Source organism: Hippocampus zosterae, chromosome 8, assembly GCF_025434085.1.
Source record: "Hippocampus zosterae strain Florida chromosome 8, ASM2543408v3, whole genome shotgun sequence".
NCBI classification, from domain to species: domain Eukaryota; kingdom Metazoa; phylum Chordata; class Actinopteri; order Syngnathiformes; family Syngnathidae; genus Hippocampus; species Hippocampus zosterae.
Genome location: NC_067458.1, coordinates 5,545,139 through 5,568,350, shown reverse-complemented (window position 1 = coordinate 5,568,350; position 23,212 = coordinate 5,545,139). Strand labels below are relative to the sequence as shown.

At 43.0% G+C, this 23,212-nt stretch overlaps 2 protein-coding genes across 2 annotated transcripts in view; one reads left to right on the top strand and one right to left on the bottom strand.

Moving 5' to 3' along the window:
* Positions 1–23,212, bottom strand: part of mpl (MPL proto-oncogene, thrombopoietin receptor) — a 297,799-nt gene that overhangs the window by 159,330 nt on the left and 115,257 nt on the right.
* Positions 4,551–21,743, top strand: LOC127605719 (uncharacterized). The gene is made up of 5 exons (XM_052073505.1): positions 4,551–4,835; positions 5,157–5,237; positions 5,326–5,406; positions 16,656–16,780; positions 21,229–21,743. Exons 2-5 carry the CDS (start codon positions 5,191–5,193, stop codon positions 21,615–21,617), a joined length of 642 nt encoding a protein of 213 aa, XP_051929465.1. The 5' UTR covers positions 4,551–4,835; positions 5,157–5,190; the 3' UTR covers positions 21,618–21,743.

Here is a 23,212-nt window from a genome sequence, read left to right as displayed (position 1 = left end):
TGTTCCACAGAACTGAACAGTGTTAACTTTCTATAGTGTGGTATATTCATCCCAAACCCTCCTGATGTTCAATGAGAGTTTTTTCATTTATTAACTGGTCAGAACGAAGAATGCTGAAAATTTTGATGTTGTTTAAATATCATTTTTAAAACATCTAACATTCTGCGTTTACCCTGAAACAAAAGCATCTTGTCCTGTCTGTTCTTTCTTCTTTTTTTTAACCCAACCAGATTAACAAAAGCATCTTGTCCTGTCTGTTCTTTCTTCTTTTTTTTAACCCAACCAGATGAAGTAACCACGAGTGATGACGATTTGAGCAAAGAAACCAATGCTGACCTTAATCAAGAAACAGCGATTCTCACTTACACAGAAAATGGTAATGTCCTCAAGTTATGACACAAGACAAAAGTAAATTGGTGCCTGATAATCTCAGTCTTTATGCACAACTATGTATGAATTAGAGACAATTAGAGACAGAATTAGAGACAGTATTTGAAAAAGGTGTTCAAAGATGGAAAATGTGCAGGTTGAAAACTCATTAGGCCTCGACAGCCGAAAGAAAATTGAGAAATTAGAAGACGATTTGGAACATATAAGAAAGCAATGGTGAAAAGCCACCTCAACTATTTTTGTATTATTTTTCAAAGGCTCAAGCTCTGAGACCTCCGGGAACCCAAGCCATGTATATGCGCCATCCACATCGGACAACATGGAAGGCACTTCTGCTTCAACCACCTATGACAACACTGAAGACAGTTTTGTCGCAACCCTGGAAAACATTTTTGCTCCAACCCATTTAGAGAACGTGGAAGACACTTCCTTCTCAACCACACGGGACAACAAAAACACCAGTTAAAGTTAAACAAAAATGGCAAAAATTAACATATCTTAATTGAAGTACTTTTGATGAACAAAAAGTCAAAGTGCTTCAATGAAAAGCAAGGTTAAAGATCATTTTTTCAAAATTCTCATTATTTCCTGGAATATCTTATTTTGATTATTTTATTTTTCCATTTTTAATAAACAATGCCTTCTTTTACAGGTGGGAATAAGAGACGCAAGTGGACAGATGATGAAGTGAAGGCTGTTGAGCGACATATGTTTGATTTCATAACAAGGCATAAAGTTTCAGGTAAAACGAGCTGTAAGTCCTGTCTCCACGCAGAGCCAGCAGCTCTGAAAGACAGAGGCTGGGTGTCTATCAAAAACTACATCCACAACAGGATATAACTGCATTAAAAAGGGAAATGAATAGCTAGTCCATTGAAATGCGAGCACGTCTGGGTACATTTCAGTTCAAGTTAACTAAAGCAATAGCAATGGTGCATTTAGGGTGGGATGGTCAATTATGGATTTCATATTTGTTGTTGAATACTGTGTTTCACGTTTGTTGTTTCATGATCTTCAAGAGCAATTTGGAAAATCCTTGAAGATGTATGAACATGTAAATTATACTGTATATCAGGCATGTCCCGATCTGGGCCTGGAGGGCCACTGTCGTGCCTGTTTTCCAGCTCTCCCGGCTGCATCACACCTGTTTCAGATGATCAGTTCATCAGTCAGCTCTGATGCAGCATTAGAACATCCTGGGAGAGCTGGAAAACAAAAAGACAGCGGCCCTTGAGGACCGACCTTGGACACCCCTGCTGTATATAAACGTACGTACGATATACAAACTTCCCACAAAAGATAGGCTTTTTAGGTTTGAGGTGATATTTTGGAAAAACCCTAAAACATTTGAATTCATCCTATTTCAAGAATTTCAATACTTTTTGAAAAGTTGCTTTTGTCTAACGGTAGCTAAAGAAGTTGCTACACACATGGCACAATATATGGCCAGATTCATTAAAAATTCTTCATCGCAGTATTCACATTTTGACATAATCTTCTTCAGTTCAAACAACCCTCATCTATTGCAGTGCTTTGTGTCATGGAGAGGAGGTGGCATGTTTTCTGTGTTCATAATTTCATATTTGTCAGCAATTAAAAAATAAGAAAGTGGACTGACCACATATTTAACTGTCTCTTCTTCTTCACAGCTTATTTTACTATCTTGTATTATTAATGTGAATATTTGAGGGATGACGGGTGTAACGACTGTTTGGCACATTCGCCTCACAGTTCAGCAATTGATAGTTTGAATCTGGGCTTCCTTCCTTTGTAGAGTTCTCCCCATGCATGACAATTGGACACATGTGCCTAACATATACTGTTGGTATGTAACATGAGTCAATTTAAAAATACACACTTTACTCTTAGCTGGTCTTCATAAGTCATATATACTTGAAAATGATGTGTATCTAGGGGGCTCAAAATTCACAAAAACATGAAATGGTAGTGTGTTTGAGGTGACTGTCTCCATAATACACAAAAACCTGTCAATGTCCTCATATGTAGTAGTTTTGTCATAAATCAAAAAAAAATTACGTCCTAGCCAAAATCTGAGTAGATGGCTGTCTTCCTGATTTTTTTTCATGGTTACCATATTTTTTTGGAGCCTGTAGGACCACGGGAAAGGCATGTACCCATATGTCGGGTGAACAAACGGACGTCCTGAAAATGCACCAAAACACGTATGTGTGTGTGTGTGTGTGTGTGTGTGTGTGTGTGTGTGTGTATGCTGTGTATATGTGTGTGTGTGTGTGTGTGTGTGTGTGTGTATATGCTGTGTATATGTGTGTGTGTGTGTGTATACAGTAATCCCTCGTTTATCGTGGGGATTACGTTCCAAAAAAGAACCAGTGAGAAGTGAAATCCGTGAAGTAGGACTTATTTAAAAAAAAAAAGCCCAAAAATCTGAGCGGGACGAAATTTGCTGTATGTGAACATACAGCACATTTGACAATAAAGTGGTACTTGATTTTTTACAGTTATTATACAACACTGAACTATGTATATAATGCAGAAGCGATTGCTCTAAGGCTGCAAGGGAAGCCAAGCTTCCCCTACAATGTCAAAAAGTAAGTGATCAAATATATGTTTGTGCGTATAATCGTGTGCACATGTAATTGACTAAATATGCGCTAGAACGTGCTCAACTTTTGTTCCGAATCAGCTTTTTATTACTGGTTACGACGCGACTCCCTTCTCATTCATTCCCGCAGCTTCACTGTGCTTTAAACTGTGTGGACGCGGAGCGTCTACAGTGCGGTCACTGGGGGTCGAGAGAGTTCAGTATAGGTTGTCCCCAAAGCATTGAAACGAGACGAGTCGTTGGATAAATGCTGGATTTGTCCCGCCCACCGGACGTTCAAAGTCTCCGGGAGTCTATGGACAGTGGCCGTTTATAGGCTGGCCAGGAAGCTTAGCTTTTCTGCATGATGATTGGATGATCGGTTCAGCGAGGTATCACTACATACGTGTGTGTGTGTATACACTGTACACACACGGCAGTTCCCATTTATTGAGAATACAGAACATTGAACAAATAAATCACTCAATCAGTTTCCCCATGCACACAAAAGTACTCCTTCCTTTTTTTTTCATTTAAATGAACCATTGCTCTGTAAATCAGGGAATCTTTGATAGCTAGGGATCAGGCAAAAAAAAATTTTACAACAGGTATGGACTTTGCACCTTGCTTAAAATGATAGAATGCATTTTGGGACAAGCCCCTATTTTTTCCAGTGAATTGCATAGTTTCCATTTGCTGTAATAACAAAATAATGACATCGCACCTGGTGCTCCACCCTCATTTTCTTGCATGTAGAAACACATTGAGGCCTCCACAGAAACATGCGGACACACACTGACGCAGTAAAGAGGAAATGATCCCAACAAGCACCGAAATTCCTCTGACTACCCAGTTTTTCTACATTTGTCAATTACGTAAATCATAACTACGTGTTAAGACATCTAGTAGAATTCAAGCTCCGGTTAAATTATTTTCAACATCGCAATGCTAATTTCCTGTCTTTTTCATTTAACTTCTTCAGGCACAAACTATCATGGGTTCACAGGGACATAATTTGGAATTACCACACACACAAGCACTGTAGTCGTGTTTCAACAGTGTGCACAAGAGTGAAAATTTAAGCAGCACGTGTGAGAGGCAATCCTGGTATATAGCAATTACTGTCTTCCAATAACTGTGGAAACATCTAATTTTTTACTCAACTCTGTTCTGGACAAAACGGTATTATTCATTGGTTATCCAAGAAACAAAAAAAAAGTCTTGTCTTGTTTTGATTCATGAGACTGACAATCTTATCACAAGACTGCTCATCTTGATGTGTTATGATCGCTCATATTCTAATTATTACAAAATGAAATATTAGATATTTACATAGAGCATATTCACATTGATTAAGGTGTTGTCACACTGAGACAGGTGTGTTAAGTGAATGTAGACATAAGTCACAACAGTATTTTATCCATCCATCCATCCATTTTCTAATCCTCGTTATCCTCACAAAGGCCACAAGCATGCTGGAGTGTATCCACCTGTCTTTGGCAGTTGGCAGGGGGGCACCCTGAATCGGTTGCCAGCAAGGCACACAGAGACAAACAACCATTTGCACTCATAATCACACCTTGGGCACTGCATTGTCCCTATCAGCCTACCATGGATCTTTTTGAAATGTGGTTGGAAACTTGTATCCGGAGAAAACCCATGCGCGCACGGGGAGAACATGCAAACTCCACAAAGGAAGGTGGGGGCTGGAATCGAATTCTGCACTTCTGCACTGTGAGGCAGACGTGCTACCACCGAGATTCCACAGTATTTTGTATCATACTAAAAAATATTTGTATTTTGTTCCTTTCAGGGAAAAACTGTTTCTGTGGCACTTGAAGATTGTGTTCCCTCAGAGTAATACAGAATTCAGCCAGAAAAGGTAAGTCTCGCAGTAAAAAAATATATTTTCTACAAATATATTGCTAATGCTTTATTTATATTGAACTGTGTACAGTTCTTCTGAAACATTTATTTTGTGCAATGAAAGACCCCCCCCCCACCCCCGCCTTGCTGCTGTAGACTGCAAATTTCCCCAGTGTGGGACTGATAAAGGTTATCTTAAAAAAAGGTGGACTTTAATTTTGCGTTGATATTGGTATTTTCTATGGTGACCTTGATTGATCCTTTTAAATGTTAGCTTTCATGTACCAAATGTATTTTCTTTTATTTTCATTTATCAAGTCCTTTTTTCCCCTTTCAGGGTATGTGACAGGCTAAGTTTAGAAGAGATCTTGATGCCTTATATACACCCGACAGAGTCAGACCCTATAATACGCCAGAAGTAAGCCTTTTGTGTGTGGGTGTGTGCGTGTATGTGTTTGTACACTTTAGTGTTGAGAAACTGTTTGTAATATGAATCATTGTTTCAGGTTGAAGAGGTATGTACATGTCCCAATTGAGGACGTCAATGTTTTCATGAAGGCAGAAGGATTGAAAGCAAATTCAGTCAGGTGAGTTACAGTGGAGAATGACTTTCTATGCTGTGTTTGATGGTATATTTTAAGAGGAAATCAAGTCAAATTTTTTCTTAACCATTATATGTTCTCTGTGCCCCCACGAGTGTAAATACATTTTGATTAATGTTGCGTTTGCAGAATATGAATTGAGCTGAAAAATATACCCTGATCTGGTTGGCAGCCAATTGCAAGACACGCATGGACAACTTTTCACACAACCGTTTCAATGCAATCATATTCCTTGAAGGACACTCGGCTTTTCAGGTCATTTCATCGATATGTTACATTTTCGAGAATAGGCATATTGTTTGACAAGTACCGTAACTGACAAATGACACTCACTAGACTGAATGGAGTCAACTATGATACTCATCAGGCTCCACACAGCTTGTTAGTGTGTTTGGGTAGTCCTACAAGTTCATACCGACACAGAATTTAATATGAAACGTAATTCATGCAGAGTGAGAAAAAACAAAAAAAGAAATGGAAATCGGTTCGAATTAACCATTGCAGCTCGTCCCTGTAGCTGCCTACAAAGGCCTAAACACATTAAATACCGTTTTGATGAACGTCATTGGTGGTGGAGCCAATGCGACCACTTGATGTCACAGGAACAACATCTCTGACTGGCCAAAGGGTCCATCTGACAGACGCACAGTGGAACTGAGAAACGGCAGCAATTTGTGGACATGCAGACCGCTCAAGATCTGTTCCAAACATTTAATTACTTTTGAACATGATCGTGAACATGCATCAATGATCAAATTGCCACCTGCATATCACAATGCAGCTAACAACACATATCGGCACACTTAACTCATTTCTATACTTCAAAGTACTTTAAAGATGTAATCATGATATTAATTATTGACTATTTCATGTTGTCTATTTTAAATATGATCAACCAAAAAATTCCAGTTCAAACCAAGTTATGAGACAAACATTTTTTCATCAAATACCATCATGTGAGATGCCTACCTTCGGGGATGTTTGATTCCATGCTGCAAGCAAGGAGGAATATGATGCTGAAGAAAATTGTCTCGACTCTTAACAATTCAATTTCAAATACATATCAATTACAGTCGAATCCAGGTGACACCCCGTTTTCACAACGTATCAGTGTTGCAGACTACACAGGCCATTTTACTACTAGTGTGGCATTGACACGAACAGTCTGTTTTTACACTGTCCCTGAACTTTTAACACTGGCTGAATTGCAGTGCACTATTTTAAAGAAAATTTTGATTTGACTTCCCCTTTTACTCCCTTTTAAATTATTCTACACCCTCCTCCTGACTGAAACATTTGAACAATGAGAAAACTAAGATGCTGTGGAAGTTATCTGCGGACCACAGCTCTAACTACGAAAATGTTCGAAGAAGCCTGCTCGAACACCTGACCTTCATTTGGGGTTAATCAGAGGCATCTGAAATGTTGTCAGGACTGTACTGACCCCCATTTTACTTGAATTTGAATGTGCTTCATTTTTAACGCAGCCACATGAACTGGTACGATAGGATATGCACACTTGGAACAATCACATTCTCAATTGTTTATTTTTACTTCATCCATCCATCCATCATCTACCGCTTATCCGGGGCCGGGTCGCGGGGGCAACAGCTTTAGCAGGGAAGCCCAGACTTCCCTCTCCCTAGCTACTTCTTCCAGCTCTCCCCGGGGGATCCCGAGGCGTTCCCAGGCCAGCTGGGTGACACAGTCTCTCCAGCGTGTCCTGGGTCTTCCTCGGGGTCTCCTCCCGGTGGGACATGCCCGGAACACCTCACCAGGGAGGCGCTCAGGAGGCATCCGAATCAGATGCCCAAGCCACCTCATCTGGCTCCTCTCGATGTGGAGGAGAAGCGGCTCGACTCTGAGCCCCTCCCGGATGACCGAGCTCCTCACCTTATCTCTAAGGGAGAGCCCGGACACCCTGCGGAGAAAACTCATTTCGGCCGCTTGTATCCGGGATCTCGTTCTTTCGGTCACGACCCATAGCTCGTGGCCATAGATGAGGGTTGGGACGTAGATCGACCGGTAAATTGAGAGCTTCGCCCTTTGGCTCAGCTCCTTCTTCACCACGACAGACCGATACAACGTCCGCATCACAGCAGACGCTGCACCGATCCGCCTGTCGATCTCTCGCTCCCTCCTGCCCTCACTCGTGAACAAGACCCCAAGATACTTAAACTCCTCCACTTGGGGTAATATCTCCTCCCCGACCCGGAGGGGGCACTCCACCCTTTTCCGACTGAGGACCATGGTTTCAGATTTGGAGGTGCTGATTTTCATCCCAACCGCTTCACACTCGGCTGCGAAACGCTTCAGTGAGAGTTGTAGAGCCCCGTTTGAAGGAGCCAACAGCACCACATCATCTGCAAAAAGCAGGGATGTAATACTGAGGCCCCCAAAACGGACTCCCTCAACGCTTCGGCTGCGCCTAGAAATTCTGTCCATAAAGGTTATGAACAGAATCGGCGACAAAGGGCAGCCTTGGCGGAGTCCTACCCCCACTGGAAACGGTTCCGACTTACTGCCGGCAATGCGAACCAAACTCTGACATCGGTGATATAGTGACCGAACAGCCCGTATCAGGGGGTTCGGTACCCCATACCCACGAAGCACCCCCCACAGAACTCCCCGAGGGACACGGTCAAACGCCTTCTCCAAGTCCACAAAACACATGTAGACTGGTTGGGCGAATTCCCACATACCCTCAAGGACCCTGCTAAGGGTGTAGAGCTGGTCCACTGTTCCACGGCCGGGACGAAAACCACACTGCTCCTCCTCAATCTGAGGCTCGACTTCCTGACGGACCCTCCTCTCCAGCACCCCTGAATAGACCTTACCAGGGAGGCTGAGGAGTGTGATCCCTCTGTAGTTGGAACACACCCTCCGGTCCCCCTTTTTAAAAAGAGGGACTACCACCCCGGTCTGCCAATCCAGGGGCACTCTCCCTGTTGACCACGCGATGTTGTAGAGGCGTGTCAACCAGGACAGCCCCACAACATCCAGAGCCTTGAGGAACTCCGGGCGGATCTCATCCACCCCTGGGGCCTTGCCACCGAGGAGCTTTTTAACCACATCGGTGACTTCAACCACAGAGATAGGAGAGCCCACCTCAGAGTCCTCGGACTCTGCTTCCTCCAAGGAAGGCGTGTTGGTGGAGTTGAGGAGGTCTTCGAAGTACTCTGCCCACCGGTTCACAACGTCCCGAGTCGAAGTCAGCAGCGCCCCATCCCCACTGTACACAGTGTTAGTGGTGCACTGCTTCCCCCTCCTGAGACGTCGGCTGGTGGACCAGAATTACCTCGAAGCCGTCCGGAAGTCGGCTTCCATGGCCTCACCGAACTCTTCCCACGCTCGGGTTTTTGCCTCGGCGACCACCGAAGCCGCGGTCCGCTTGGCCAGTCGATACCCGTCAGCTGCCCCTGGGGTCCCACAGGCCATAAAGGCTCGATAGGACTCCTTCTTCAGCTTGAAGGCATCCCTTACTGCTGGTGTCCACCAGCGAGTACTGGGGTTGCCGCCACGACAGGCACCAACCACCTTACGGCCACAACTCAGATTGGCCGCCTCAACAATAGAGGCACGGAACATGGTCCACTCGGGCTCAATGTCCCCCGCCTCCCCCGGAACATGGGAAAAGCTCTGTCGAAGGTGGGAGGTGAAACTCCTTCTGACGGGGGAATCCGCCAGACGCTCCCAACAAACCCTCACGATACGTTTGGGTCTGCCAGGACGGACTGGCATCTTCCCCCACCATCGGAGCCTACTCACCACCAGGTGGTGATCAGTTGACAGCTCCGCCCCTCTCTTCACCCGAGTGTCCAGAACATGCGGCCGCAAATCCGATGATACAACAACAAAGTCGATCATCGAACTGCGGCCTAGGGTGTCCTGGTGCCAAGTGCACATATGGACACCCTTATGTTTGAACAAGGTGTTCGTTATGGACAATCCGTGGCGAGCACAGAAGTCCAATAACAAAACACCACTCGAGTTCTGATCGGGGGGGCCGTTCCTCCCAATCACGCCCCTCCAAGTCTCACTGTCATTGCCCACGTGAGCATTGAAGTCCCCCAGCAGAACAAGGGAGTCCCCAGCAGGAGTACTCTCCAGCACACCCTCCAAGGACTCCAAAAAGGGTGGGTATGCTGAGCTGCTGTTTGGTGCATATGCACAAACAACAGTCAGGACCCGTCCACCCACCCGAAGGCGGAGGGAGGCAACCCTCTCGTCTACCGGTGTGAACCCCAATGTACAGGCACTGAGCCGGGGGGCAATGAGTATGCCCACACCTGCTCTGCGCCTCTCACCGTGAGCAACTCCAGAGTGGAAGAGAGTCCAACCCCTCTCGAGAGAACTGGTACCAGAACCCAAGCTGTGTGTGGAGGCAAGTCCGACTATATCCAGTCGGAAATTCTCTGCCTCACACACCAGCTCGGGCTCCTTCCCTGCCAGAGAGGTGACATTCCATGTCCCAAGAGCTAGCTTCTGCAGCCGAGGATCGGACCGCCAGGGTCCCCGTCTTTGGCTGCCGCCCAGCTCACATAGCACCCGACCCCTTTGGCCCCTCTCATGGGTGGTGAGCCCATGGGAAGGGGGACCCATGTTGCCTCTTCGGGCTGTGCCCGGCCGGGCCCCATGGGTGTAGGCCCGGCCACCAGGCGCTTGCCAACGAGCCCCACCTCCAGGCCTGGCTCCAGAGTGGGGCCCCGGTGACCCGCGTCCGGGCAAGGGAAACCTTGGTCCATATATTGTAGTCATCATAAGGGTCTATGAGCCATGCTTTGTCTGGCCCCTCACCTAGAACCTGTTTGCCATGGGTGACCCTGCCAGGGGCATAAAGCCCCAGACAACTTAGCTCCTAGGATCATTGGGACACGCAAACCCCTCCACCACGGTAAGGTGACGGCTCACGGAGGGGTTATTTTTACTTCCCCATTGGAAACATCTATTAGACTGTTCACATCAAACATTATCAGTCTTAAAAACTGGACTGTACCTTGTAATATAAGCCACCCGTGCAGTATTAGCAAATTCAAAACTTGCACACACATGCTCATACAGATTGATAAGGTAAAACGAAGGTCGGCCCTTTCCATTACTTGTGTGTGGGTGAATTTGCTTAACTCGCCTGACTCAAACCTCGTTGTTGTACTTTGCTCCTGGATACAGTGGGTGTATGATTTGCATTTTGTACGTGCGTGCCTAAAACTTGATTTCACAATGCAGTTTGATCAAGAACAGTTTCAAATATTCTGTGTTGTTGTTGTTGAGTACTGTATTTTCTGGACTAGTTCAGTTTTTTTCATGGTTTGGCCGGGGGGTCGATTTATAGAGCGATTTATGTGTGAAATTATTCACACATTGTATCATTTCACATGTTGTTTTCACATTGAACCACAAGAGAGCGCTCTATGCCTGTTTTGATTATTTCAACATTGGCGGTAACTTAAAATAATGCTACCGGTACTGAATAAAAAAGAAGGGCTGAACAAAAATGGCACCAAAGAGAAAATCAGATTCTGCAGATTTTCAAGATGCAAGTAGTGAAATATGCAGCCGAAAACGGTAATCGAGCACCAGAAAGAAAGTTCAGACCATCCCTTCACGATTCAGAAAGGTTGGAATAATTGGAACTGCAACTGATGATGGGTCTGATGTAAGCGACGTAGAAGAGGAAGTGCCGCATTTTCTACCTCCAGAGTTGGCGCAGTTGTTTAAAAGTGAATGGAAATTTAGTGGGATTGAGTGATTTGGAGTGACAAGAGTTTGCTAAACGTGTTAGCATGTGCTTTATGCTATAGCAGGGGTACCCCAAATTTTATGACTGAAAGTCTACTTTTCGATCAACCAACCACCCGGGATCGACCTGTTACCGCGCACACATGCATACGCACGCACGTACACACACATGCCAAGATGTCGTCACCTAACCTGACGCTGAGGCATGCGAGGCACTTCGGCAACCTGTTAATGATCGAAGCTCTAGTGTAACTTTTTAAAATGCTTCTCTCTGCACTCCAGATTCCCATTCTTTGCCCGTCCCCTCGGTGAATTGTACAAAACAAACTCTGAATGAGAATAATGATAACGATAAAAGATACAGCGCAACAACTCTGATCACAAGCTGCAGCTGCAGACTGCTGTGCACAAACAACTTCCGGTGACGCAGTCACATGCCACCGTTGGTTAAAGATGATCCGCATTATTTTATTTTCTTTTGAAAATACTTTTTGTGAGACTGATAGAATGATTATACTTTCAGCAAAATATATTACTAACATGCACAGAGACACAAGTGTTTTTGGGGGTGTTTTTCCTCTCCACCTCGGATCGACCAGTCCTTGATCTACTGGTCGATTAAGATTGACGTAATGTGTACCCCTGTGCTATAGTTATCTGAATAACTCTTAATATGTACTGTATGTATGCAAATTCTCAGTTCATTGTTCATGTGTCATGTAACATTAGCATATCGTACACTTTTCAGCCTGTTCTCTATTTTTATTTGCTTTTTAAGATGACATGTCTGTTCTTGGTGTCGGATTTTACCAAATAATCTTCCCCCAAAAATGCGACTGAAACACCAGTGCGATTTATAGTCTGGAAAATACGGTCTGCTTGCCTTGAGACATGGATGTATGTGATTTTAATGTTTTTTATGTTATGGAATGGCCTTAAAAAATGAGTGGTGCGACTGTGATTCATACTAAAAATAAATTCCCTTCATGTATTCACCTTGCATTTTACATGTTCAGTGTTTGGCAAATAAGCATTTGCATTAGTTTTTCGAAGAAAACAAGACAGCAGCAAAACATAAACGTAATGTCATGGTTAACTATACTTAAGTGCGGCCAGGTGATTTTTTTTTTTTTCTATTAAGACCAGGGGTGTCCAAAGTCGGTCCTCAATAGCCGCTGTCCTGCCTGTTTTCCAGCTCTCCCAGGAGCAACACGCCTGATTCAAGAAAATCTGGATCGTTCTAATGCTGCTTCAGAGCTGGCCATTTGAATCAGGTTAACTGCAGCCGGGAGGAATGGAAAACAGACTAGACAGGCTAGTGGTCCTCCAGGGCTGTGCCTGTCTGGTTGAGACACATTGGCAAAGAGGTTTCATGACCCATCACGAAACCTTTAGGCTGTCCTTATGAAAGCTGTTTTACACCAACTTCTTCAGCCCACAGGCCTTACTGAATTTTGCCCAATCTTGACTGCTCAAGTTTGAGAAGCGTGAGCTTGCTGGCCTAGATTATGCAATGACAGCATGAACATCCTTTTGCTAGTAAAACATTGTATCAGGAGTTTGTGGCCACAAAAATGTTCATCACCAAACATGGACTTTTGTATAACCTGAAGCATCTGGCCTTCGGGCAAAGTCCTCATACCTCCAAATTCCTCACTTTTCAGATGACCCCAAAAATGGCTTGTTTGTTCAGCCATTAACATTGCATTGTCAAAGAGAACATGCCATTTTCAGCACTTATTGTAAAAATACATGTGTGGACTGAGCAATAGCGTAGATTTATGAACAAATATGAAATTTACCATAGTGTGACATGCAGATTCAGTCTGAAGCCAACCCAAAATATTTATTTTTCTTCTCAACACCCTAGACCAGTGGTTCTTAACCTTGTAACCTTGAGGTACGAACCCAATCAGTTCACATGCACATTCACTGAACCCTTCATTAGTGAAAAATTAAAATACATTTTTTTTTACCAATTCAAGACATAAAAAAACACATTTATTAAAAACAGAAAAAAGCCAGCCAGTGATGGCCAAGCGGGCGTGTCATAAGTCATTGACATGTTGAGTCGGGTGTGTCTTAACCTCCATGGCAGAGGCTCCGTCGAACCCATGAGACTGATTCACTGAACCCCTGGGGTTCGATCGACCCCAGGTTAAGAACCACTGCCCAAGACACGGCAAAATTAATTTATTATAAAAACACAAAATAACCAATTTAGGACATCTATCATGGAAAGCTTTCTGCAATGGTTGCACCAGATCATGATCATGCCACACATTTTCAACTTTTATTTTTAATAAGATGAGAGGCTAACAATTAACCATCTGAGCAAAACAAGCTAGCTACATAATGGAATTTATAGTGAAACTATGTATTGGAATTTTTTTTGGGGTCATACCACAGGATCTCCAAGCATGTCCACTACATAACGATTACAAAAGAGTAACCTTTTTACATAGTTTAGTGAGAGCACAAATCTGCTAATTGCTGTTCTAGGTTCTCGAATGTCTTGTGAATAATATAACCTCCTCTCCTTTAATGAACTAAAAGCCCATCATCGGTAATTTCTTAATACTTACATCACATGATGTTTCATAAAGTGAGCAAACTTTGCACGACTATTATAATGACGGGAAAAGCGGTAATGCTTTGAAATGTCTGATAGGAATTGAAAATCCATATGAAAGGGAGGAAACTGAAGAGTATCCGGAAAAAAACCCACGCATGCATGGGGAGTAGAGGGAGACATTTTGTGGTGCTTTCCCATGGGATTGGAGTTGACTTTAGGTGGGTGGGGTGCTGCTGTTGGATCTGCAAATGTCACATTCTAAAACAGTGCTTTGATTGGCTGCAGTCAGCGTCTGCTCGGGCGGTTCACACTCTCTTTGTGCTTTTACCAAAATAAACAATAGCTCGACAAACTGTCTTTGTCTTGGCTATGACAAGTTGTGGAGATTGTGCCAGTTGTAGTTCAGTTCAGTCTTTTGGTAATGGCATCCCAGCAAATTGTTTCTGAAGCATGTTGAGAGTAAAAGCAAAGCATGTCTCCCAGGAATCTAGTTAACTGTTTCGACAGCTGATGTATGACCATCCCTGGTACATGACATAGCCAATTATAGGCAAGACAAGACTCATGTCATCTTGAACATGTCTTTAGGCGTATGGGAGCTTCTCTACATTACTTTGGTTTCAGATTTAGTCCATTTATGTTCCAGAAAAACTGAATCTTCTCTGCCCTAGAACTTTTAATGTACTTGACTGTGTTAGAGAGATGGACATGAGATGTTTCTGGAAGCTAGTATTAGCACATAAAGGCTACCGTGTGCTTTTGTTGTAACGTAATGTCAAGTTTGGTGCGCTAACATATTGTAGCGACTACTATGGATTGTGCATTAATCAGCAAACTCAAGTTTATTACCAACCAAAACAGTCTATTTAATTAATTTATTTATTTTTATTTTTTATGCCCGTGGTGGACAATGAACGGGCGCTCCCTCCGTCATTCGTAACCACAGACACCGAGTTTCATAGAAGCACTAACAGTCAAACAATCTGACATATTTGGCACGTTTTGGATAAATGTTAAACAAAAACAAAATTTTAAAACCCAATACAAATGTTTGTTTTTAACCAAATGGCATTTTCCTAATTTTACTCTGATTTCACGACCTTCTACAATAAAAGAAAAAAAATGTACTTCATAATGTCAGTGTACCTCCATAGTGTATAGTTTTTGTATTCATTTTAAAATGCAACAAATATTTCAGGATAAAATTGTTAAGGCCCATTATTGACTTCAATTTAGGTTGCTCCATCATTCATGATCATGACAGGAATGCTGGTATGAGCTGCGAAGTTGAGCGTACAGTGACACTCCTCTACAACAAAATCATCGTTTACAGCAAGAAATTTTTCACAACGGGGGTTTTCACTGTAGCAAATTTTTCTCAGATGTAAACACACACACACAAACTTGTACACGCACATACAAACATATGTGTACTCCATTTTTTATTCCAATAGTGCATAAGTACACTCTTATTTGAGACTTCATATTGTCAGTGTAGAAAGAAATTTCCGATCAGCATTCACTTTCACTTACATAAATTTCTTGGATAATGTCTTTCATTTTGCTTGCTCCGTCTTTCATTTTGATCACTTTTCTGCTACTTTTCTTACTTTTCTGATACTTCCTGGACCCGGTGGCTTTTCTTTCCACCATCTCACTGTCTCTAACTCGACCGACCCTCAATCGCCACCCAAGACAGCGTTGCTCAGCTGATGTCATGCAATGAACTTTTAAGCCTTTTCGAGGAAAATGCTTTACTTGTAATACGAGGAAATGTTCGTTTATTTGAATGCCCGTCGAGCCATAAGCAATTTACTCTGAGCAGCTAATCGGATGTATTCCACTCTATCTTCTATGTATCTAGCTTCAGTGTCTACACACATAGACAGTGAGGTCCTTCTTGGCCAATCAGAGGCCAGGGTGATGCTCGGTAAGCCAATGGCAGAGCAGCTATGAGTATGTTGCGTTCAGGAAAGCCAGCCACGGGACGCTTCATAGTCCTCAATGGCCATAGTTGGCTCTCGAAGGCTAAAACCTTACGCTAACTGGAGCACTTCTCTCTCATTAGTGCTCCAGTTAGCGCAAGGTTTTAGCATGATAACAAGTAAAGCATTCTCCTTGAAAATGCATTACTTGTAATACGAGGAAACGTTCGTTTATTTGAATGTCCGTCGAGCCATAAGCAATTTACTCTGAGCAGCTAATCGGATGCATTCCACTCTATCTTCTACGGATCTAGCTTCAGTATCCACACACATAGACAGTGAGGTCCCTCTTGGCCAATCGGAGGCCAGGATGATGCTCGGTAAGCCAGTGGCAGAGCAGCTATGAGTATGTTGCGTTCAGGAAACGCACAGCTATGACCGAAATAAACATCGTTCACGATGTAAACCAGTGTGGTGGTTGCTGTTGCCATTTCTGAACGAAGCAGTAGAGGTCACTGTTGCATTAGACTTCGTTATAGTGAATGTCTTCGCAAGGCTGGCGCAGAGAAAATGATTTCATATCACACAATGTAGGGGTTTTTTTTCGTCATATGGGGGCATATGGTGTTAATGCATGAATATTTTTTCACATTAAGGGGTATTTTCGCCCATGTAGGATTCGTTCTAGAGGAGTTTCACTGTACTGCCATCTTAATTGTCTTTAAGTTGTACATACCTTCAAGAATTCAAACTGTAAGCTAAAGGTGGTTATGTAAAAGAAGCTACTTGCTGGTGCGATATGTCGGGATTAACAGATGATCTGATGAGTCGACTAGTGGCAACTTCCGTTGGTGGTTCGTCGACTAGTAAAAGTATTGGTTTGGGGCAGCCCTAATGTCCGCAATGAACAGTGGTTGCCAGATTCACTGTATCAATTAACCTGCCTGTCTTAATCATTTATTGTTACTAAATGCTCTATGTTTAATTTGGAACAGGTACCACAAATTGGATTTACAGAAGAGCCTAAGAGACAACTTGCGCAACAAAATATTGATTGAGTATCCTTTACTCCATGTTGTACTGAGCGATCATTGGAACGACTTTCCACTAAAAGAACCAGGTAAGGAACTGATTCAATACAAACAATAATTGAATTGATGTTGTCCTCTGAGCATGTCCTGCCATCTGTAAAACATCACTTTTGTTTCAGATTAAGACATCCTTTATTTGTCCCATACTGGGGAAATTTACAGTCTACAGTAGCAAGATTGTGGGTAGAAAGAACAAAAAAAAAAACAAACACCGTTCAATGCAAAAAGAAATAACATTGCTGCCTGATGTTTTGCTTTATTTCATTTTTTCTGTTGACACCTATACTTGCTGGGTGCAGATCAAAAGTAATAGTTTCAAAACGATTCCAACAGGATCATATGGTGGTCTTGGTTTCTCCAACAGGGACCGTAAACACCCCTTCCTCTTATTTTTCACTATGGCAACATGCTACCCTGACAAAAAATAGTATGGTCTGCACAACATCATAAGATCCAGTTGAACCTCCGCAGCAGACATGGCCAAAAAGAGGATCAAATATGGCTTAGCGTTCAGTAATTACCTCATGTGATGTGAAATGACATGGAAGGAGCCATTGTGCTTATGTCACCTGTAAGCTTCCCTTGGAGCCTTACAGGTCATGTCATCATTGAGACAGAAGAAAATTTTTTCAATGTTTAACTCACATTTAACCGGTTTCTCTCCACATGAGTCTCTTGACTGTGTTTGGTGGTCATAAACCACACTTGCCCTTTCTCATATCGTTACTCTGTCAGGCCCATTCCAGTTTAATGACAACTTAGGTTATTCTGGTCAGTGTATGTTTTCGATGATAAGGCCTTGCTATGTCACGATTTTGATGTAATGTTAGTCAAAGAAACATCCTGATAATGGCACATGCCAATGCCTGGGAAGCTGGACAGGAAATGATAACAAGCTATCGGGTACCGCGACAGTGGATTATGTCGTCTGGATAAAGGGCATGGAGGCTCTCAGGCCCCGCTGCATGCACTATAGGAGTTAGGCCCGCCACACACGGAGCAATTTTCTGCAACGGACTGAACGTGGCACAACAATTGCACGGGGTTCGGCAACTAGTTTTAATGAGCGCTGGACCATTGGCCACTTTTTTTTTTTAATCAGTGGCAGACAGTGAGTGTTACAATGTCAAAGACTGCCCAATCAAAGTTGCACATGAGCTTGAGTCGGGATGTAATGATATCCAAACATCATGATACGATATCGAAAAAAGCTCACGGTACAGTATAAAAACGTGATATACGGTATTCTTTAAAAAAAAAAAACAAATTGGGCAGCACAGTTTCGTGTTTTTGTACATAATAGCAGCCACAAATGGAGTTGGCCTGTCATTTTATTGTCAATTGCGCCTATTGGCTCAGCATTACAAAGTAATCATGATCTAAGTACTGTAGTTCAAAATGCTGTGTTCAGCAATCCCGGAATTTGCCGCAGATTTCAAAGTTTTCCATGGAATTGTAAACGATACATGAAAATATGGGTGAGGTGTCAGAATATTACATTTACATGTCATTTTCATCCCGGCAGTTAGATGTTGAGGTCGGCAAGCTGCGTTTCACACTGCAGGGTGTAATGTCCAAATATGATTTTGTTGTTTTTTGTTTTGTTAAATCCCCTCTTTATGTTTTCGTTCACATTAAATTATTATTATAATTATTATCAAATAAATCTGCCCGAGGGGGAGTAAGAGAATACTGATGTTATTTTAAAACCATAAGGTTCCACAGTGTGTTTTACAGATAATTTCCTAAAAAAACATTCGTACTTCATTGGTCCATTAATTTGCCTTTTACTGGTCATTTTAGGTCTTTTTTTTTTTTTATGCCCGGGGAAAATGAACTTTCAAATCACGAAATTAAGATTTCCTCTCTGGAGAATCAGGATTGTTCCCCGCGCTACCAATACAATACAATTCTGAATTCTGGGAGGATTAACTAATAACACCGAATATTGAGGCACTTACTTGTGAATGCACTCACACATTGAGAATCAAGTCGATTGGGGAATTATGCAAACGTAATAGGTTCCCCTTCATCTGGCGATTAATTTGGGTCTTAAATGTCAGTGACCAAAAAAAAGCCAAATTCAGATTAAACTGCACTAATAACGTAACCACCAGAGGGTACTAGAACTACACAAATGGCCAAACAGGTGTGGTGCTTTACTATCGTGACAGGACGACGATATCGTGGCAATTTTAATATCGCAGAAGTGCAGTGATCATTATATCCCAAGGCTTTCAGCATGTCAAGATTATTACGACATCGACTTACCTTTTGATAAATGGCCACGGTGGGGTTTTTTTTCCCCCCCAGACTGGATAACTTGTCATTTACATGGTTGTTTATTGACACACATCATCAACATTCAGTTACAATGGTTCGTTCTCCTTCTTGTGAGTCACCTCGTTTCCACTGTGGGAGGCGGGAGGTACTCACACAAACACGCGCACCCACCCACACAGATGATGCAAACAGCTTTGTAGCACAAAGAAATCATTAGTAGACTTGAACCTACGTTCTCCGATGGCTGCAGCTGTACAATTACAAGCAGTTTACCAGCAGAAATTGGAATTGGTTCCAAAATAAAAATGTCTCATTTATGAAATAAGCCCCAGCACATCAAACCTCAAAGCCCATTCAAAACAACCATCCCACCCAATTTCTTCAGCTGGGCGATTATCAAGCCTCACAGCTAGGGTTGCTCACTTGATAATGAAAGAGATGCAGCCATTCAACACTGCTGAGAAACCCGCGTTCATGCCTTGTAGACTTTTGATAGGCTGTACAAACTGCCCAAAAACAATCTTAAATTTCCCACACACCCATTCCAGCCTGAGTCCATTTTTATTTTACATTTCAATTTTTCTGTATATTTTATTTATTGTTCTACATATTCAGTGCCAGATGAGGTGACTAGGGCATCTAATTAGGATGACTCCTGGACGCCTCCCTGGTGAGGTGTTCCAGGTACCTGTATGTCCCACTGGCATGAGACGACCAGCGTGTCCTGGGTGACGACCCAGGACACGCTGGAGAGACTGTCATCCAGCTGGCCTGGGAACGCCTCGGGATCCACCAGGAAGAGCTTGAAAAAGTGGCTGTGGAGAGGGAAGTCTGGGCTTCCCTCCTAAAGCTGCTGCCCCCGCGATCCGACCCCAGATAAGCGGTGGAAAATGGATGGAGGGATATTCAGTGCCGGTGTTCAATATTCTTGACAATTAAGTTAATTGCTCATAGAAAGGATGTATAGTAGCCTACTTGAATTGTCCTCTTATATAGTAGCAATGTCACATCAACAATACTATGGTTGCTGGTGAGCATTTCCAGAAAAATAATATAATCTTTAAAAAAAATCTTGGCATGACAGGACCAATGAGCTCTTCATCCATTTTCTTTGGCTTATCCCGGATCACAGTGACGCAATGTTTCTGGATTCTATGCATAAGCGAGACCCACCTGGCTCAGCACTGCCAAGCTGTAACAATAACATATATTATTCATCCAAACATACACACATTTCCAATACCACTTGTCCCATTCCTGTGGTGGGGTATTGGAGCCTGCCCCAGTTGAATTACGGCAAATGGGGGATTATAGCAAGAATATTAAGTCTTCCGGTTTGGCTGTATTTTGTTCCAGGCACTGACTCACATAAATTCCACAGTTGCAGGAAGGTGAAAATGTCCTGAATAGGATGAGACAACATGCGTTCCATTGCTTGATGTATGAGAAGTCACCAGCTGTATTTACTTTTTTTATTCATATTTTCTTGGTGATCAACTTTATTCGCGTTGAGCTGCGCAATTTGGGCTGTGGTGGCCCTTGGGCAGCATCCTCTTTCATCAACCCATTGATACGAGGAGAAAAAAAAAGGACATGTCATAACACAATTTGAGGTTTGTTTTTGTGCAATGGATCTGTTATCACCATATTACGCAAAGCCACTGCTAAGTCCACCCACATGACAAGCTTAAATGCTGAGTGATTTTATCCATAAAGCTAAGGAGGCCTCAGCGATGTCAGGCCTGACAGACATCGATCTAATATTTATGAAAACAGAAGACTTAGACAATGCTAAATCAAAAATGATTGCCAAGTGGGAATGGTTGCGAGTCTTAAAGGTATCTTTGTTTTTAATGTCTTGAGTTCATCCATCAAACAGTTTCAGTTTTCACCGCCCAGCCGAGCCTCCCCCCCCTACCTCCCGCCTCACATGTCCACCCTGTTTAATTACATAACTAATGGCTTGGCAGGTTGCCCCATCCTGAGCACCAGCAAGGGTCCAAACCATAGCGTCATCTTCCCCGTCCTGTATGAGCTGTCTCTCATTTTCAGTGGTTACAGAGGACTCTATCTGAGCACAATCATCACACGAAACATTTGTCTTGAGTCGGAAATGTAGCCAACCTTCTTTTGTCGGGAACAATGTTTGAGCTAGCCTTGTTTAACATATACAAATGCGGCCGTGTTGTTTCAGCTGAGCCTGCGTCCGCCAACGATAAATATGCAACAAAGGGTGTCCCTGTGGACCACGCAAGCGAGGACCTCGCCCTATGTTCCCCATCTCTGCCTCGGTCTCACACCACAAGAGGAAACGTCTTCACAGCAATGAGGTCCAGCCCCGAATCACTGCCCCCACAAGAAAAAAGGCGTAGGAGAGAATTAGGGGAGGAAGAACTAGAAGAAGGAGAGATTGCAGAGAGTGAGGATGAAGAGGATCACGGAGAAACTATTGGTAAAAATAGCACATTAAATCAGACATGTGATGGTGCCACAAGCAAAGATGAGCTTGTAGACGAAGGTACCGGTAATTTGATTAAAGATTTATCAAGTGTTGTCAACAGTAAGGTGAGCATGACTGAATGACGCATGAATTGGCAGATAGTTGGAATTGAAAATCAGCTTTGTCTAAACTCAAAAATGTGTTGTCCTGATTTTTCTTTTTTTTTTTTAATACAAAAACAATAAACAATTGTCATTGTAAACAAAGAATATCTTTTTTTTTGTTGCAGCTTTTATATTTGCATTTACCTAATCTGTCTTGCTTGAATATAGACATGATTGCTTTAACCCTTCTGTCCTTCACATGAAAAAAACCCTAAGTTACGCATTTTACAATTTTTGTAATGATGTATTTTGTGTTATACAAACATTCTTTCTTTTTTTTTCAAACACTTAAGATGTTCAGAGGCATCTGTGCTATCCATACATGTATAGTTTTTATTAGTTCTTTGGGATTTTTTATTCTTTATTTTTAGCAAAAGGGGGGAAAAAATTGTGTCTGGAGGTCCCAAGCAAGCCCTACTAACAATCCCGACCGGACGTGTTCATGTAAAATGCATTGGTTTGAAGCCTCTTGCAAAAAGGAGAGCGGGCCGCACTCGGCCGCCGGGCCGGCCCGCTCCCCGCCATTGAGACTGAACGTGGGCTATTTTTTTAAATTTTTTGCGATCCTCTGGCGCCACCTAAAAGTTGCACAATTGGAATGACCTCAACCCAACAATGTGGCATGCATACGTCTGTCCAAGCGAAAACAAAGCGATTGACGTAAAAATCGCGTGAAATGCATATTTACACATTAGGTTTACGATGCATCCAAAAATATGAATTATAATGGGTCTCTATGGTGCAAAATATGTAAATTGTGAAGATTACAGAATCAAAACATTTTTTATTATTGCTGCAATGCCTAAGAATTATCAGCCGGTGACGTCATGAAATTTCGGCCATTTTAGAACCCCCCCCCCAATACGTTTCAGCTCTCTCGTATTTTTCCGAATGCCTTTGCCTTTGATCCAAAGACATCATTTTACATTTATCGCAAGCGGTGGACTACGAGGGTTAAATTTGTCATATTTTTGCTGAAATCTTCGGACAACACTGCGGGCCCTCACTGGTACGCGTACAGGAAGAACCACGCCACTGATTATGCCGTCTCATCAGTGGGCCAAACAGCCTTCAGCCACTAGGAAAGCAAAAAGTCCGAAGTCCGCCTGCTTGACCTGGATTTCACCTCCACCTTCAAAACCATCATCCCACAGACTTTGGTGCTAAAGCTGAACATTGTTGGCTCAAGAACTGGATCGGCACAACAGACCTCACACTGTCAGGATCCACAACCATGTCTTCTTCGCAATCACTCTCGCCACTGCTCTCCCCAGGGCTGTGTGGTAAGCCCCCTCCTGCTCACAATACTGACCAATGACTGCTCTGCAGAATTCCCATGTTGTCATACTGTGAAGTTTGCGGACAACAAAACAGTCGTGGGATGCATTGCGGACAAAGATGAGTCCGAGAATATCTGGTGGACTGGTGCAACCAGAACATTTGCATCATGATGAAGACCAAGGAGAGGGTGGTGGACTTCAGCAAGGACCGCCACCCCAACCCTCTGTACATTGAAGAAGCAGCAATGTACGTGGACTCCAACTCCAAGTATGTTGGGGTCCACCTTCCCGAGG

Coding starts and splice junctions, on each gene's coding strand:
- LOC127605719 (XM_052073505.1), top strand. CDS start 5,191: ATGCCTTATATACACCCGACAGAGTCAGACCCTATAATACGCCAGAA. Junction 5,407..16,655: donor TTGAAAGCAAATTCAGTCAG/GTGAGTTACAGT, acceptor AATTTGGAACAG/GTACCACAAATTGGATTTAC. Junction 16,781..21,228: donor CTTTCCACTAAAAGAACCAG/GTAAGGAACTGA, acceptor GTGTTGTTTCAG/CTGAGCCTGCGTCCGCCAAC.